This window comes from Paramisgurnus dabryanus, chromosome 2 (assembly GCF_030506205.2).
Source record: "Paramisgurnus dabryanus chromosome 2, PD_genome_1.1, whole genome shotgun sequence".
In the NCBI taxonomy this organism is placed as follows: Eukaryota; Metazoa; Chordata; class Actinopteri; order Cypriniformes; family Cobitidae; genus Paramisgurnus; species Paramisgurnus dabryanus.
This window is the reverse complement of record NC_133338.1, coordinates 51,353,325-51,367,019: the sequence shown is the minus strand read 5'-3', so window position 1 is coordinate 51,367,019 and position 13,695 is coordinate 51,353,325. Positions and strand designations below refer to the sequence as shown.

The 13,695-nt window shown below is 36.2% G+C and overlaps 1 protein-coding gene across 6 annotated transcripts in view; it reads left to right on the top strand.

Annotated features, from left to right (window-relative positions):
• pacsin3 (protein kinase C and casein kinase substrate in neurons 3) overlaps positions 1–13,695 on the top strand; it is a 48,690-nt gene that overhangs the window by 27,889 nt on the left and 7,106 nt on the right. For all 6 annotated transcript variants that reach the window (XM_065261588.2, XM_065261587.2, XM_065261589.2 and 3 more), the window contains 3 exons: positions 2,535–2,710; positions 7,540–7,660; positions 9,878–9,996. In XM_065261588.2, coding sequence (XP_065117660.1) covers positions 2,535–2,710; positions 7,540–7,660; positions 9,878–9,996 — 416 coding nt within the window. The remainder of the gene's footprint in view (positions 1–2,534; positions 2,711–7,539; positions 7,661–9,877; positions 9,997–13,695) is intronic.

The following is a 13,695-nucleotide window of genomic DNA, read 5'->3' as shown; positions in this document are numbered from 1 at the left end:
TCCTCACTCTCTGTATAAAGTTCTTAAAAATATTTAACAAGAAAAATAAAATTTGTGTAAATAGCTTTACTACATTTAAAATAAAGACATTCTTAAAAGTGCTGTAAAATGAATAAATGTGTCTTTAGAACTGATCTGTTGTATAAATCAGTGGTCTATACATATTAAATATACTCTCTAAAACGAGTCTACAGTACATTTACAATAATTTAATGATTAAAGGATTAGTCTTAAAAAAAATCCAGATAATTTTCTCACCACCATGTCATCCAAAATGTTGATGTCTTTCTTTGTTCAATCGAGAAGAATTTACGGTTTTTGAAGAAAACATTCCTTGATTTTTCTCATTTTAATGGACCCCAACACTTTACAGTTTTAATGCAGTTTAAAATTGCAGTTTCAAAGGACTCTAAACGATCCCAAACGAGATATAAGGGTCTTATCTAGGTAAGAAATAAATGCACTTCTTAACCACAACTTCTCGTCTTCCTCCGGCTGTGTGATGCACCAGCGTGACCTCACTTCAACACGTCAAGAGGTCATGGATGATGTATGCGAAACTACTCCCCAGTGTTTACAAGTGTGGAGAAAGAGGACTATTCCGACGTTGTTGTATGTGGAATGAGACTAATTTATGTCTTTGTGTTAGTTTATTGTTTAAAATGGTCCGCAAATGTGTGTTTCATATATGTAACCTGTGACCTTTCCAAGACATTACGCAATTTTGTGAGGTCTCGCTGGCTTAAAAGTGCATATTTTTAATTTTTCTTGCCAAAAATGACAATTGTTTCTCTAGATAAGACCCTTATGCCTTGTTCGGGATCGTTTAGAGTCCTTTGAAACTGCAATTTTAAACTGCATTAAAACCGTTAAGTGTTGGGGTCCATTAAAGTCCATTAAAATGAGAAAAATCCTGGATTGTTTTCCTCAAACAAAAAAAAAATCTTCTCGACTGACCAAAGAAAGACATCAACATTTTGGATGACATGGTGGTGAGTAAATTATCTGGATTTTTTTAAGAAAATGGACTAATCCTTTAATACTTAATTTATACGTGTGTCAGGTTTAGTCAATAAAACACTTCCGCATAGGATACACTTGTGAATCCTCACTCATGACTCCTTAGGAAGCCTCCTCACTCTTCGTTTCTCACCTCCTCGCCATTCAATTAAACCAATTGAGATGTCCTACAAGATGGCGAAGCTTGATCGATTTCCGTGTCATGGGATGTGGGAAGTAGAAGCAAAGAAACTAAGAATATTAAGAAGCACCCATAGACACAGTTGCATAAATTTGTCATTTAGTTTTCTGTAGCGCCACTGATAGGAAATGGCGCCAGCAACGTCAAAGGTTTGATTCTCAGGAATTGCACATACATAACAAACAAAAAGTCAATCTTAATTACAATGCTAAATGCGTTAATGTAATCATGGTTGTAGTTTTAAAAAAAGGTGTCCAATCCGTAATAAAGCAAATAATTTTTTATACTGGCACAGTCGGGCCAGTGGTTCAGGTTTTCACTTGCCCTGCCAAAATTTTCACTGGCCCCACTTAAAAAAAGATTTTCATTATTATATTTAAAAATAATAATTTAAAAGTCAAATATAATTGTATAAATATACAACAGACATTTTTCAACGATAAAGGCTCCCAACTTTACCTGTAAACTGACGGCAAACTGTGCAAACCTTGCATCGTTTCTTTCGTCGTGTTTGTTTGATTCCAAGATGTTAAATAATTTTTTTTGGTCAACGCCCCCACAATCTTAATGTCTCTCTGCTCTACCAGCTGAAATAGCAAGCAACACATGTTGTTATTTACAACAACCAATAAGGTAGAAGAAACCTCATAACATTTCTGAGAATGTTAACATTTGCAAAGCTTAAAATGTGTCGCGATGATAACATTCCATAATAATACATACAGACATACGGACACAAACAGAAAATATATTTTAGTGACTGAGGCAAATGTCGGGCAAATGACAATAATGTTTACTGGCCCGAACGTCTCTCACACTGGTCCTGGGCCACCAGGCAGTCCTTTATGTTGAGCCCTGCTATCTAGATATTAGATCTGTTAAGTTTCTACAGACATAAAGACAAGATTAGACCTGCTTGTTGCTATTAGGGGGCTGAAACAATGTTTATTTATGAGTGTGAAAGATATGCTTGTAGATGTGTGGTTTCATTCACAAAACTGTACTTTATACATGCAGTGCAGTCTTTTCTATGGTGTTATGAAAAACGTTGCAAACTTTTATTTCTTACTTTGTTTTTCCATAAATGATGACAGCTGGTTTTGTGTTACCTATAATTACACTCATAGTGTAAATTATAGGTTTAATTTAGCAGACATATTTAAAGTGATTTGCAAATGAAGAAGGTTGGAACAGCTGGTTTAGGCAGTTTCATTTCATCATCTATAAGCTCTGTGTAAATGCCATGACATTTTTACTATTTTTGTAGCATTATCACGGTTTTTCTGTGGCCTTTGCATCTCTCACATGACTGTTTTGGAAATGTTTCCCTCAGGCACAAGAGCGTTATGAGAGAGCCCTTGAAGAACTCAATCGCTGTAACCCGCGTTACATGGAGGACATGGAGCAAGTCTTTGAAATCACCCAGGAAGCTGAGAAAAAAAGGCTGCAGTTCTTTAAAGAAGTTATGAAGGACATGCACCAGCATCTGGATCTTTCCAGCAATGATCGGTTAGTCAAGCTACCTTAATGGTGCATTCACACCAGCTGCGGTATTCGCGCGTAGTTGGACGCTTGAACATTTTGAGTTTATTCACGCATGAAAATTTTAGTAATTCGAGACATTCACACAAAAATTTTTGTCATGGGAGGGAGGGGCTTCTGCGACTCCGCTGAGACTCCACTCGCTTCCTGTAATCAAGTCATTACTATAGCAAGGTCCTGATTGGTTAATCCGCCAAAGATTTTTCAACTCGCGCATTTCCACGCCGCAGGATGCCTATCCGCGTCTTTGCCTTGACTTAACAAGCCTCTACCGCGTCTGGTGTGAACCCTACATAAGAAAGCATCCCACCCAAAAGATCAATCAAATCTAGGGTCTTAGGAGGGTAAATAGTCAAATAAAAATGTAAATGGGAATCATGAAGAATCCATTTGTTGTGGCTAGTGTTGATTCGGTGGCGGACCGCACAAATATTTAGGGGAAGAATTTATATATTTTGTAGCTCTAGTATGTAACAAAAGTCAGTATGAAAGCATGAGAACCAGCATCATTTTGGTGGGAAATAAGTAGATGTCTAAGTAGACAAATCTCTAGATTTTGGAAAAGAGCCACTTAGAGACTGAAAGGCACAAATGTCCACAATTGGGAGCTTGTTCAATAAAAATTGAGAAATGAGGAACATGTCCTGAACTTTACCTTATGTTTAATTCCTGATTTATGAAGTTTGTCTTAATATCCTCTGGGTCCTGAAATGGTTAATTCATCTGACTAAAACTGAGAAGGCAGGAAAACGTTAACCATTAATAAGTGATTATTTGTTTTTCCATGCTCTTTGGTATCATTAAGTTTACTTAAAGAGGAATTCTGAGCATGTGGTTGAGTATTAACCAGGGTCTTTCCAAAAAGTGCTGAACATTAGAGCAAGTTGGTGGTTTTATTGTTTTTTTAATCAGTGAACAAATACCTCCTATCATATTTGATAACTCTTTCAGCGTTGAGTATGGCGACACAAACATCATCTTTATAAATCTGTCTCTGTAGTTTGTTGACTGATGCAGTAATGACAGGGCTGTGTGGTAATCATATAGTTTAGCTTCATGTACAGGAACTCGAGTGTTTACTTTTTCCCTCCCTCGTTCTTTGCGTTTCCAAAGTACTTCTGTTTGTTTAGCACTGATTGTGAAACCAGATCTAAAGAAACTAGATTTCTAATCAAAAAGTAAGCATCATTGCTATATTATTATGGGTTGTTATCAGAGGTGTTGCTAGGGTCAGCTTTGAAGGGGGGCTCAGCCCCCTTAGAACATGATCCCACAAACGCAACAGATATTTTTGATTTATTATGATATTAATTGTAATATGAATACAAAACTGAAAAGAGCCTGAAAAACGCTTTTTGTTTACAAAACTGTAATTGCCTAGTAGTTCTTTCTGTCCTCATGGTGATTGTCTTATTAATTTTTTTATGTTTTTTCTCTATTCTGCCTGATATTTTCTCATTTTCCTTGTTGATCAACCCTTACTTTCTGTCTGTTCTAGAACTGATTGTGAAACCATCAAATCCCCTGATATTTCTCCTTTGCATTTTCTCTATGGGGCGTTTCCCGGACAGGGCTTATCCTAGTCCCAGACTAAAATGCATGTTTGAGCTGCTTTAATTTCAAAACACCTTGCACTGACGTATTTTAACATTTATCAGTGCCATTGTTTTGTCTTAAGATGCACACCAGTATATACCACTACTTACATTTCCTAAAATAACTAAGTCCTAGTCCTGGCTTAATCTGCACCCTGTCTGTGAAATCACCCCTATATGTTGTCTTAGTGACTATTTAAACCTGGAAAATTTCAATACATAAGTGAATTTATAGGGGTGTGACGAGACGAAACACGAGATTGGGTTCACGAGAACGAGACAAGACGATATTTGTACACTTTTTAAGAAACCCTAAATGATAAAATAAATGAATAAGAAACTGAAATCACATTATTTTTAAGTGTTTTAACTAATCATGGACTGGCCCTAACAATTATTTTGCTAACTGATAATGAGTAATTTGTTATTTTGGGGAAATAAAAATAGACCCAAGTGAGCAGTAGCATTTAAAATTACATAATAACGAAGATGCAATAATAATTGGTTCAAATAAAGTATTAAAACCAAGTTACATTAAACAACATTAACAAACACATTACATTTGTGGCATAAAAAGCATTATGTATGTATTATAACAAATGAAATGCCTGCAGGGGGCGATAGTGGACTCGTCTCGCGGACGCTGTCTTCACTTTCACTTTAGATGGAGAGAAACGCTTATTTTTAGACAAACAATGGTTAAATCCATATTAACATTTAATATATGTCCATTTCTTTACACTAGAAATGATACAACCACTGTCATTTTTTGAGCAAGAACATGCAGACATTAAATCATGTAACTCTGTGTGAGGGTTTAATCTGCTGAGACTTCACATCTGACACTGATCAACAGACAAACACAACGCGTCTCAGACTTCACACGAGCTCCCAAACGAACATTATTAGAAACCCAAACAAAAAAGCAAACGCAGTAATAGACAAATATAATGCATGCACTGTAAAAGGGTCAAACAGAAAGCTGCATCCTCCGGAGGTCGCATATGCAGGCTGCATATGTCATCAAGGTTCATTTCAATAAAATAATTAGTACACTTTATAATTGTTAATAGTCTCTAATAAGACATTAATGAAGTAAATGCAGTTTAAAAATGCGACCTCCGAAGGATGCAGTCTTTTATTTGAGAAACGGCCAGCACCTCCACAAGAATTCTCGCGAGACACATGTAATCTCGCGAAACACATTTAATCTCGCTCATCACACCCCTATGGATTTATAGACTATATTTCACATAGGCCTTTATTTTATTGTTTAAAGTTATTTCATTTTTACATACATACACATTGACAATGTAAGCTGTGGTGAGTTATGAAGCGTTAAGTTATTAAGAATTGAGAAAGTTTTTTAATTTAGCAAAAATGTTATTTTGTTAAAAAATTAAATGTTAATTTTTACCTGAAGAATGACGATGTTTAGTGACAGACTGTTGCTGCATTTACATAAAAAAAATGTTTCAATGTAGACAAAAACTATTGCGAAGTGACAGCGTTTCCGTTAACCGATGTTATGCAACTCAACCGTAATTTTGACATTCTAAAAACCATGGTGACGGTGTGTTCGAATTCATACGGTGCTGCGCAGACCAACATGGGAATGACAGTAAAATACTGCAAGAGTGACTGGAGCGGAATTTACTACACAGAGCCGGATTTCACCGATCTTCCACGATTATGAATGCGATTTTTCCTAGCTGATTGGTGAAATATAGCTCCATGTAGTAAATGCTAGTGATGGGCAATTTTGAAGCACGCTTCATGTAAATTCGTAAGATTTACGAATCTTTTGTTTCGAATCATTGGTTTGGAGCTAGTTTCAAACTGGGCCAAAGTCACGTGATTTTAGCAAACAAGGCTTCATTACGTCATAACTGTTTTGAAACGTTTCGAAAATCTGACGATTCACCACTTAGGGGGAGTTGATCACAAATGACCAGTGTGGGTGAACTCGGGTCAGTTTTATTATAAAAGTTCATGAATCATTCATCCTTCTGATTAATAACACTACCATTTTTTTCTACTTTTTATTTATAGACAGATTTAATGACAAAAATGTGCATAATTAAAAAGGGAGTTCGTTTTAATGATTTGTTTGCCATAAATAAAACTAAAAACACAGAATACACTTTTAATTATGTCTTAATAAATTTAAATTATTTATTTTTCTTAAAAACATATTTTTAGAACAATCTTGCTATTATTTTGTTAAAAGTGTAAATTGTTTGGACAGATCTTGCTGCTTTTACACTATTTTGACCAGCAGGTGTCGCCAGCGTGTATGGTGTTTCGAACGCTTAGAAAAACTGAATCAATTTGCAAAGCAATTGGTTCAATTGATTAAAAGCTTCGAAAAGCTTAGTTTCTCCCATCACTAGTAAATGCTGCTCTATCTGAAAACAGGTGGAATAGCAGGTTACTCATAAAACACGCATGAGAATCGCAGGCGATTTTAAAAAAAAGAAAACGTAAAAACTTTTTTGCGATATATATGGGACTTTATGCAAAATTCCATTAAGTGCATTTTCAAATCGCTATTTTAATTTGCGCAATTTGAAGGGTAATGTAAACACAGCTAATATGTTGTTAACAGTGCCACCTGGAGGCCAGAACAGATACTGTACTGTTTAACAACTCCACATACGAAGATCTTTACAACTGCTCTTAACAGAATAAATCGAGCGTAAAATAAGCGCTGATCTACCACAAACAGATTGAATTTGTGTACTAGGAAAACCAATTATAAATGCTTTATAAAAATGAAGTAGTAATAATAATAAATTCACTTACTTTTGTGAACTAAAAGGTTTAAACTCTTTAAAAGATCAGGGGCTTTTGACAAAACATAAGGGGCTTAAGCCCCTAAAGCCCTCCCCTCACAACCCCACTGGTTGTTACTAAGCATTTGCTTACTGGCTCCAATCTGTCATAATCTGGATCTTAGTTACAACCTGTCTTCCTCCTTTAATGTAAGTCTGGGATTTTTGCCCATTGCTCTCGCCTGACAGGCACACCTCTTTTTACCCAATCCAAAAAGGATTTGTTCAAGTTGATACTACATATTATGTGGTGTGACTTACATGCGTTAACTTTTATGATAAATTAAAGTTGGCGAAGAATGTATGTTGACTGTGACAACCCTTAAATAAAACCTGTACTAACAAAGACTGGAAAATCCCTACGCAGATTTAAAGCCCTGTTTCGAGACCTGGGTCAGACCATCAACGCAGCCAGCGACACAGAGGACCTCAGGTGGTGGAGAAACACACACGGGCCCGGCATGAGCATGAACTGGCCACAATTTGAGGTATGGTGACTTCTCCACTCGGCAGAATGCTTGTAATGTTGGCAAAAACCCTGAAATGCCAGTGAAGACATTTACCAGGATGATACAATTCACTGTTAACATTTGTTTAGAGGAAAGATGTGACATTTACAGGCAGAAAAAACAGTTTTGTGAGGTTAGAGAGCCGTTTTGGACTCCAATGGTGGTGAATTTCTAATGGGCAGAGCGTGAATGAACTGTTGTCTTCACACGGCCCATGAGTGGGTTCTGGAATGTCGAATCCCTCTCCCTAATGCCAAATCTTTCCCGCCTGCCCTCCCAGCACTCTGTGCAATGCAAACACAGTGGCAATGTCAGAGTCTTCACATTTGTGTAATTGAACACCCTCTTGTATGTACTGTATGTACGTTTGTGTGGATGTGTTGTGGAATTTAAGTGCGTTTGTGGTTCAAAAATGTCCCAGTGTTGTGAAATGCTCGGTTGAGCGGTTGAATAGGATACAGAGAGTTAGAGAGAAGGCAGATTTTGGTCCGGATTGCTCAGGTAAATGACACCTCCAGAGGAGCTACAGAAGTGATTTTCTCTTTGTGTTTGGTTGTTTGATTAACATTAATGACACAGACTTAAGTAAGTGAATTAAATTAAAGATTTAAAGACCAAATAAGCACAGACAGATAATTTTGTTTGTATTTGCCCTGTCAAGAACAGAAAGATTTTCCGTTCGCTTGCTTCTTGAAATGCGTCTCTCCGTGTATGCACTACTGAGTGCACTTAAACGCGCACACAGAGTCCGATGGTGAGTCGCTCCACATAAAAACGTTACGTTGTTTTTCATTGCTTTTTTTGCCAAATGTATGTTAATACACTACAGTATGAGACACAATAGCGCAACTCTCTCTAAAGTTTACACATCAAGAGTTCTGATCGTTGAAGGGCATAGTGATGATCACGTCTGACTGGAGCTGGACCGGACACATTCAACCGCATGTGCGTACAGAAAGCTGCTCACTTTAGCACCTTTTTGTGATTAAATACGTCCACACAGCAGACATGTTGCTTCAGACAAACACGTGCAGGTCACGGTTTCTGTTTGCGTCATCACAACATTTTGGCCGTATTGTTTCGGTGATAAAATTTTCGGTGGTCGAATATTCGGTGCATCCCTAGATCGAACCCATGATCTTTTATATGCAAACATATACGTCAACAGATCCAATTCGTATTATAAATGTCAGTATATGAATGGTCAGTGTGGAAACTGTACATTTTATAGACATGGGTCCAAAATAATATTCCAAATCTCTAAGAAGATTTAGGTTTTAGATATGCTCTTATTTCTTTAAGTAAGAGTTTTTCTACTTTTATGACAATAGATTAAGGTTTTATATCATCATATGACCCCTTGAAATACTTAACTGTTAGTTATGTTTAAAGTATTTATTGTATGGCAATATAGTGTTGGAATGTAAGGTTGTGAGGTCACTCTGTAAATCATTGTGTAACATTAATCACCTGTATTTTGCATTTTTAAGGGCACATGTTGTGCAAAATACAAAGAGTTTTGGCACAAATGTATGTTAGTAGTGTCCACAAAATCCACCCACTCCTTTTTTAATTCTTATTAAACCAAAGCAGTCTCATTAGACATGCTGTTTTGATTCTCTTGTTAATGTGACATCACACAAACAAATTCCTGCCTACGGCCACTGACTAACTGGTTTATTTTACCCAAAAGTTTTTTTTTGTTTGTTTGTTAGCACGTTTAGACGGCTAAATATACTATTGTCTCATTTTTCCGGGACGCGTCCTGTCCAGGTTTCCGTGTGTCTTCCGGAAGTCGCATTTGTTGACCGCAAACATCATCGAGGTTCTTACATTTCAGTTAAAAACATATACAATCATTGTAGTTTCATTCTTACCTCGAAACGTAACGGTTGCTTTTCTGAAATAGAACCTTAAATAATAAACCTCGATGACGTATGCGGTCGACAAATATGACTTTCGGTGTTGGTAAGGGAGCTGAAGCTCATTTGCATTTAAATGTACACACATGAAAATAGCGCTTTTTTGCTCCAACCCAAATATGGGCATTTTGGACATGCTATAATAAATGCTATTTTGAACTGAAACTTTACAGACACATTCTAGGCACACCTTAGATATAATACATATTACATCTTGTAAAAATGTGCATAATATTTGGCCTTTAATGCATGCAGTTTTAATGTATATTTTCAGGAGTGGTCACCTGAGACGCGGACCATCAGTCGGAAGGACAGAAACAGTCGCTCTGATGATGTGGTCACCTTGACTAATATTGTCTCAGCGGGAGATGAACTTCCACAGGATACTATCAGGTACGTGTGACTAATATAAACACCAAGCATTCATAAACATCCTTAAACTTCTTTCTATAGGTCTTTGTTCAGGTCGTTTTCCAAGAAAGATTAAATGACAGGATGACACGTAGTGTTGGATGATGTACTGTTTTAATCAGCAGTTTTGCTCATGTTTAAAGATTATACAAGTTCATATTTATTTAGAGACTTCGTAATATTTATACATATGTTTGCCAGGTGGCAGGACTAGTCTAGTACTGATATCTAGAAAGCAAGGCAGCCAATAGCAATATATATATCATACAGTTGAAAGGTAAATTGTGTTTTTTTAACATTACATTGTTCCACCCATTGTCTTACCTGGGTGAGTAAAACAGATCAAACAGTCCCACCCCAGACACATACCATTAGTAAAGACATTTTAATCGCTAAATAGAGAAAGAGCTATTTACAAACATAAGAACAGCTTAACTAGGCGTATTGCATACTAGGGTGTTTCGGTAATGTTAAATATTTGGTAATCGACCACTTGTGCATTTTTAAAACCATTACTCAGACTTGTGATAATCGAAGTGGCAGATTAAAGCTGTGATTAGTAACTTGTTTTGAATTAAATAATCAGTGTTGTAAAATTGTCTTATGCTGCGTAAACACCAAACGCAAAGCCTTGCGTTCCTTACTCTAGATTACTTTCGGCATTTAACTTTGTGTCATGCAAAAGTTGAATATTTTGCGCAAAGACCAATGTTTGTGGCAATCACGACGGCCAATTCACGTCGTTCATATCACCCTGCGCGAGTCCGCGTCTGTTTGCATTTTTGCATTGACTTTGTATGTAATCCTGCGCAAATTGTTTTGTGTGTATGTTTTTGGAATGTGTGCATAGAATTGTGGGTAATTTGAATACACTTCATGCATCTTTCAAAGGAGGCTGAATGAAGGGCATGGCGCTTTAAAGCATCCTTCGAATTGAAATGTCCTACGATGATGCTTGATGTCGTGGCAGCTGAGATTTGCAGCCTTCCTAGGGCGCATCCTCGCCAAAGATATTTCATATTAACAAAATGCGTTATTGCTATTGCTATGAATGGTTGAGATCGCAACGGTCAATATGGATGCTTTAGTCCCGTCTTCCTGTAAAAAGTGCCAATCGTTAATCATAAAAGAATTAAATTACCATTCAAACAAACGTACAATTCTGACAGGTCTTGCGCGACTTTCTTAAAAAGACTTTGTCCTCGCGTTTGAGAAATGCACATTATTTGAGCTGTCAGCTATGATTTACCAAGAAATATAAATTTACCGCCAGCGTTTTAAAAAAAGTTGCCAGCCAGCGCCAGCGTTTTTCATGATTTTCACCAAAGTTTAATGCCTTCCAGAAAATGTTCTTCTTTAAATATATAAACATACAATATACCAAATGAAACAACAGACCCTCTGCTTTCAAAAAAAAAAAAACTTTTCATCCTACCTTCAGTGGTTCTTTTGTAATCAGCTTTTGAATATGGGTAGGTTTCTGCAAAAACACCACATTTTGAGCAAAAAGCTGAGATAATTCCATTTTTGTGACGGACTTTTCATAGAGATCCCATTCAGAGCGATCTTTAAAACAGACACGGACATGCAGCCGCTTGCCATAGGGCAATACTTCCGGGTTTAAAAAGTTGCGGAAGGGCGCCACCTGGTGGATAATACTGGTATTGCGGAAAGACGCAAAATCTCGTCATTGGCAGGGAAGCGTTTTCTCTTGATTGACGAGATATCTCGTCAATGGCGACGAAAGAGTTAATAATATTGTTTATTTTGAACATAGATGGCGATAGAGAGGATTTGCAGCTTTAAATATTGCTCTTTAAATAAAAGCTTTTTGTGTTATTTGTTAATTTACCGCCCATATATTATTACTATAATAACAAGCAGGTTTTTAAAGACAGTGTTTTGTTTCAGAATGCTGTTTTTGTTTTGTTGTTGTTTTTAATGATCCTGGTTACAGCTCTTCCCTTAGGGCTTCACCCACTCTTATTAGTCCAAGTACACTAATTAGTTTGTAACCTGCTGAGTCCGCACTATGTGTTCATGTGTGAATGCACCGTGTGTGTGAAATGTTTACAGTATCAGGAATACGTGAGATTTTAGCTAAACAACATTTCTGTACAGAACTGAGCACATCTAGTACTATTTTGTTGTGTATTGTAACCGCACAGAGGAGAATGTGAACTTCTGCAGCTGTCTTGCTTATTAGTCCGGTCTCTGTTGACTGTTAAACCCACAGGTGGCTGTTATGAGAGCTTTGGTGGCTGTATGGCGATGATGATAGTGTACTCAAACTTTCTTTATTGACCATCCGTTGCTCCAGGCACAGAAAACAGATCCATTATACAACCTAGTGAGCTGCCTACAGCATTTAGTGTTACAATTATGCTACAAAGATGCCTCATTTCAAATTCTCATCCCAGATGCATTGTAACAAATTCAGTAAAAAGATGTCAGGCAGAGTAAGGGCTGCATAACGATTAATCACAATTAATCGTTTGCAAAATAAATGTTTTTGTTTACATTATATATGAGTATGTGTACTAATAATTATGTACATATAAATACACACACAAACACATGCATGTATATATTTATGAGCTATTTACCTGTGTATATACATTTTATATATATATATATAATTTCATTCATGGTTTATCATGTGGTTTATGATGTGAGGAGTGCTATTAGTACGGTGCATGGATGAGTTTTCCTGGGTAGACATCATTTCTGTTGTGATTTTCACTTCAATTGTGCATTGGTGCAAAGCAGATCTACAGTAAATAGTTGTAAGTAATGGCAGAACAGCAACAATTATTAAAATAAATAAAATGCATATTATTGATTTTTTTATATTATGTACTGTATGTGACCCCGGACCACAAAACCATAAGTCATAAGTCGCATGGGTATATTTGTAGCAATGTCCAACAATAGTGAAGAGCGGGGGCGAAAGTACCATTTTTTTTGTTTTTTTTTTTTTTTTTTAGAAAAACTTAATATTTAAATATAATGTTATAGACCGGGATATATTTTTGCTGTGGTCAATAACTCACAAGTTTGGTCTATCAATACAAGGAGAAATTTTGTAAAAATGTTAAACGACTTCAGTATAATTTTACTTTAAACTTAAGTAGTGAATTGTTACTTTCGACCCCAACTGCAGGGACGAAAGTAACAGAACAAAACAAGAGATTTTTGTGTTACACGTGTTTTTATTAAGTATACATGACTATGACCTCGTTAATATGTAACTGCAAACATATTTTGTAATTTATCTTTGTAAAAAAATATGAAATTACATTTTTATTTTAAATTTCAGTTTCATCAAATGTTTCAAAAGCAACCCACAGTACAAACTTAAATTGAGAAAAAAAATTATTTTCAACAGTTTGAACACTATGAAAATGAAATAAAATCAAATTAGATTCATATTGATTATTCAACATATACAACAGTATTAGCAGCCAGGACAGGACAGGATCTCCTTACATTTAAACACGTTTTACTTTTATTTTGAAAAACTCAGAGAGGTCAAACTTCAGGATGTGTTAGGTCACTAAATAACATGTAGATTGATCACTACTGAAACGAAAAACACAGCGTGTATAAGAACAAAATGACCGCTTTAGGAATTTACTTATCAAAGTTGAAAACGCCTTTCTGAATCTACACGTGGAAAAC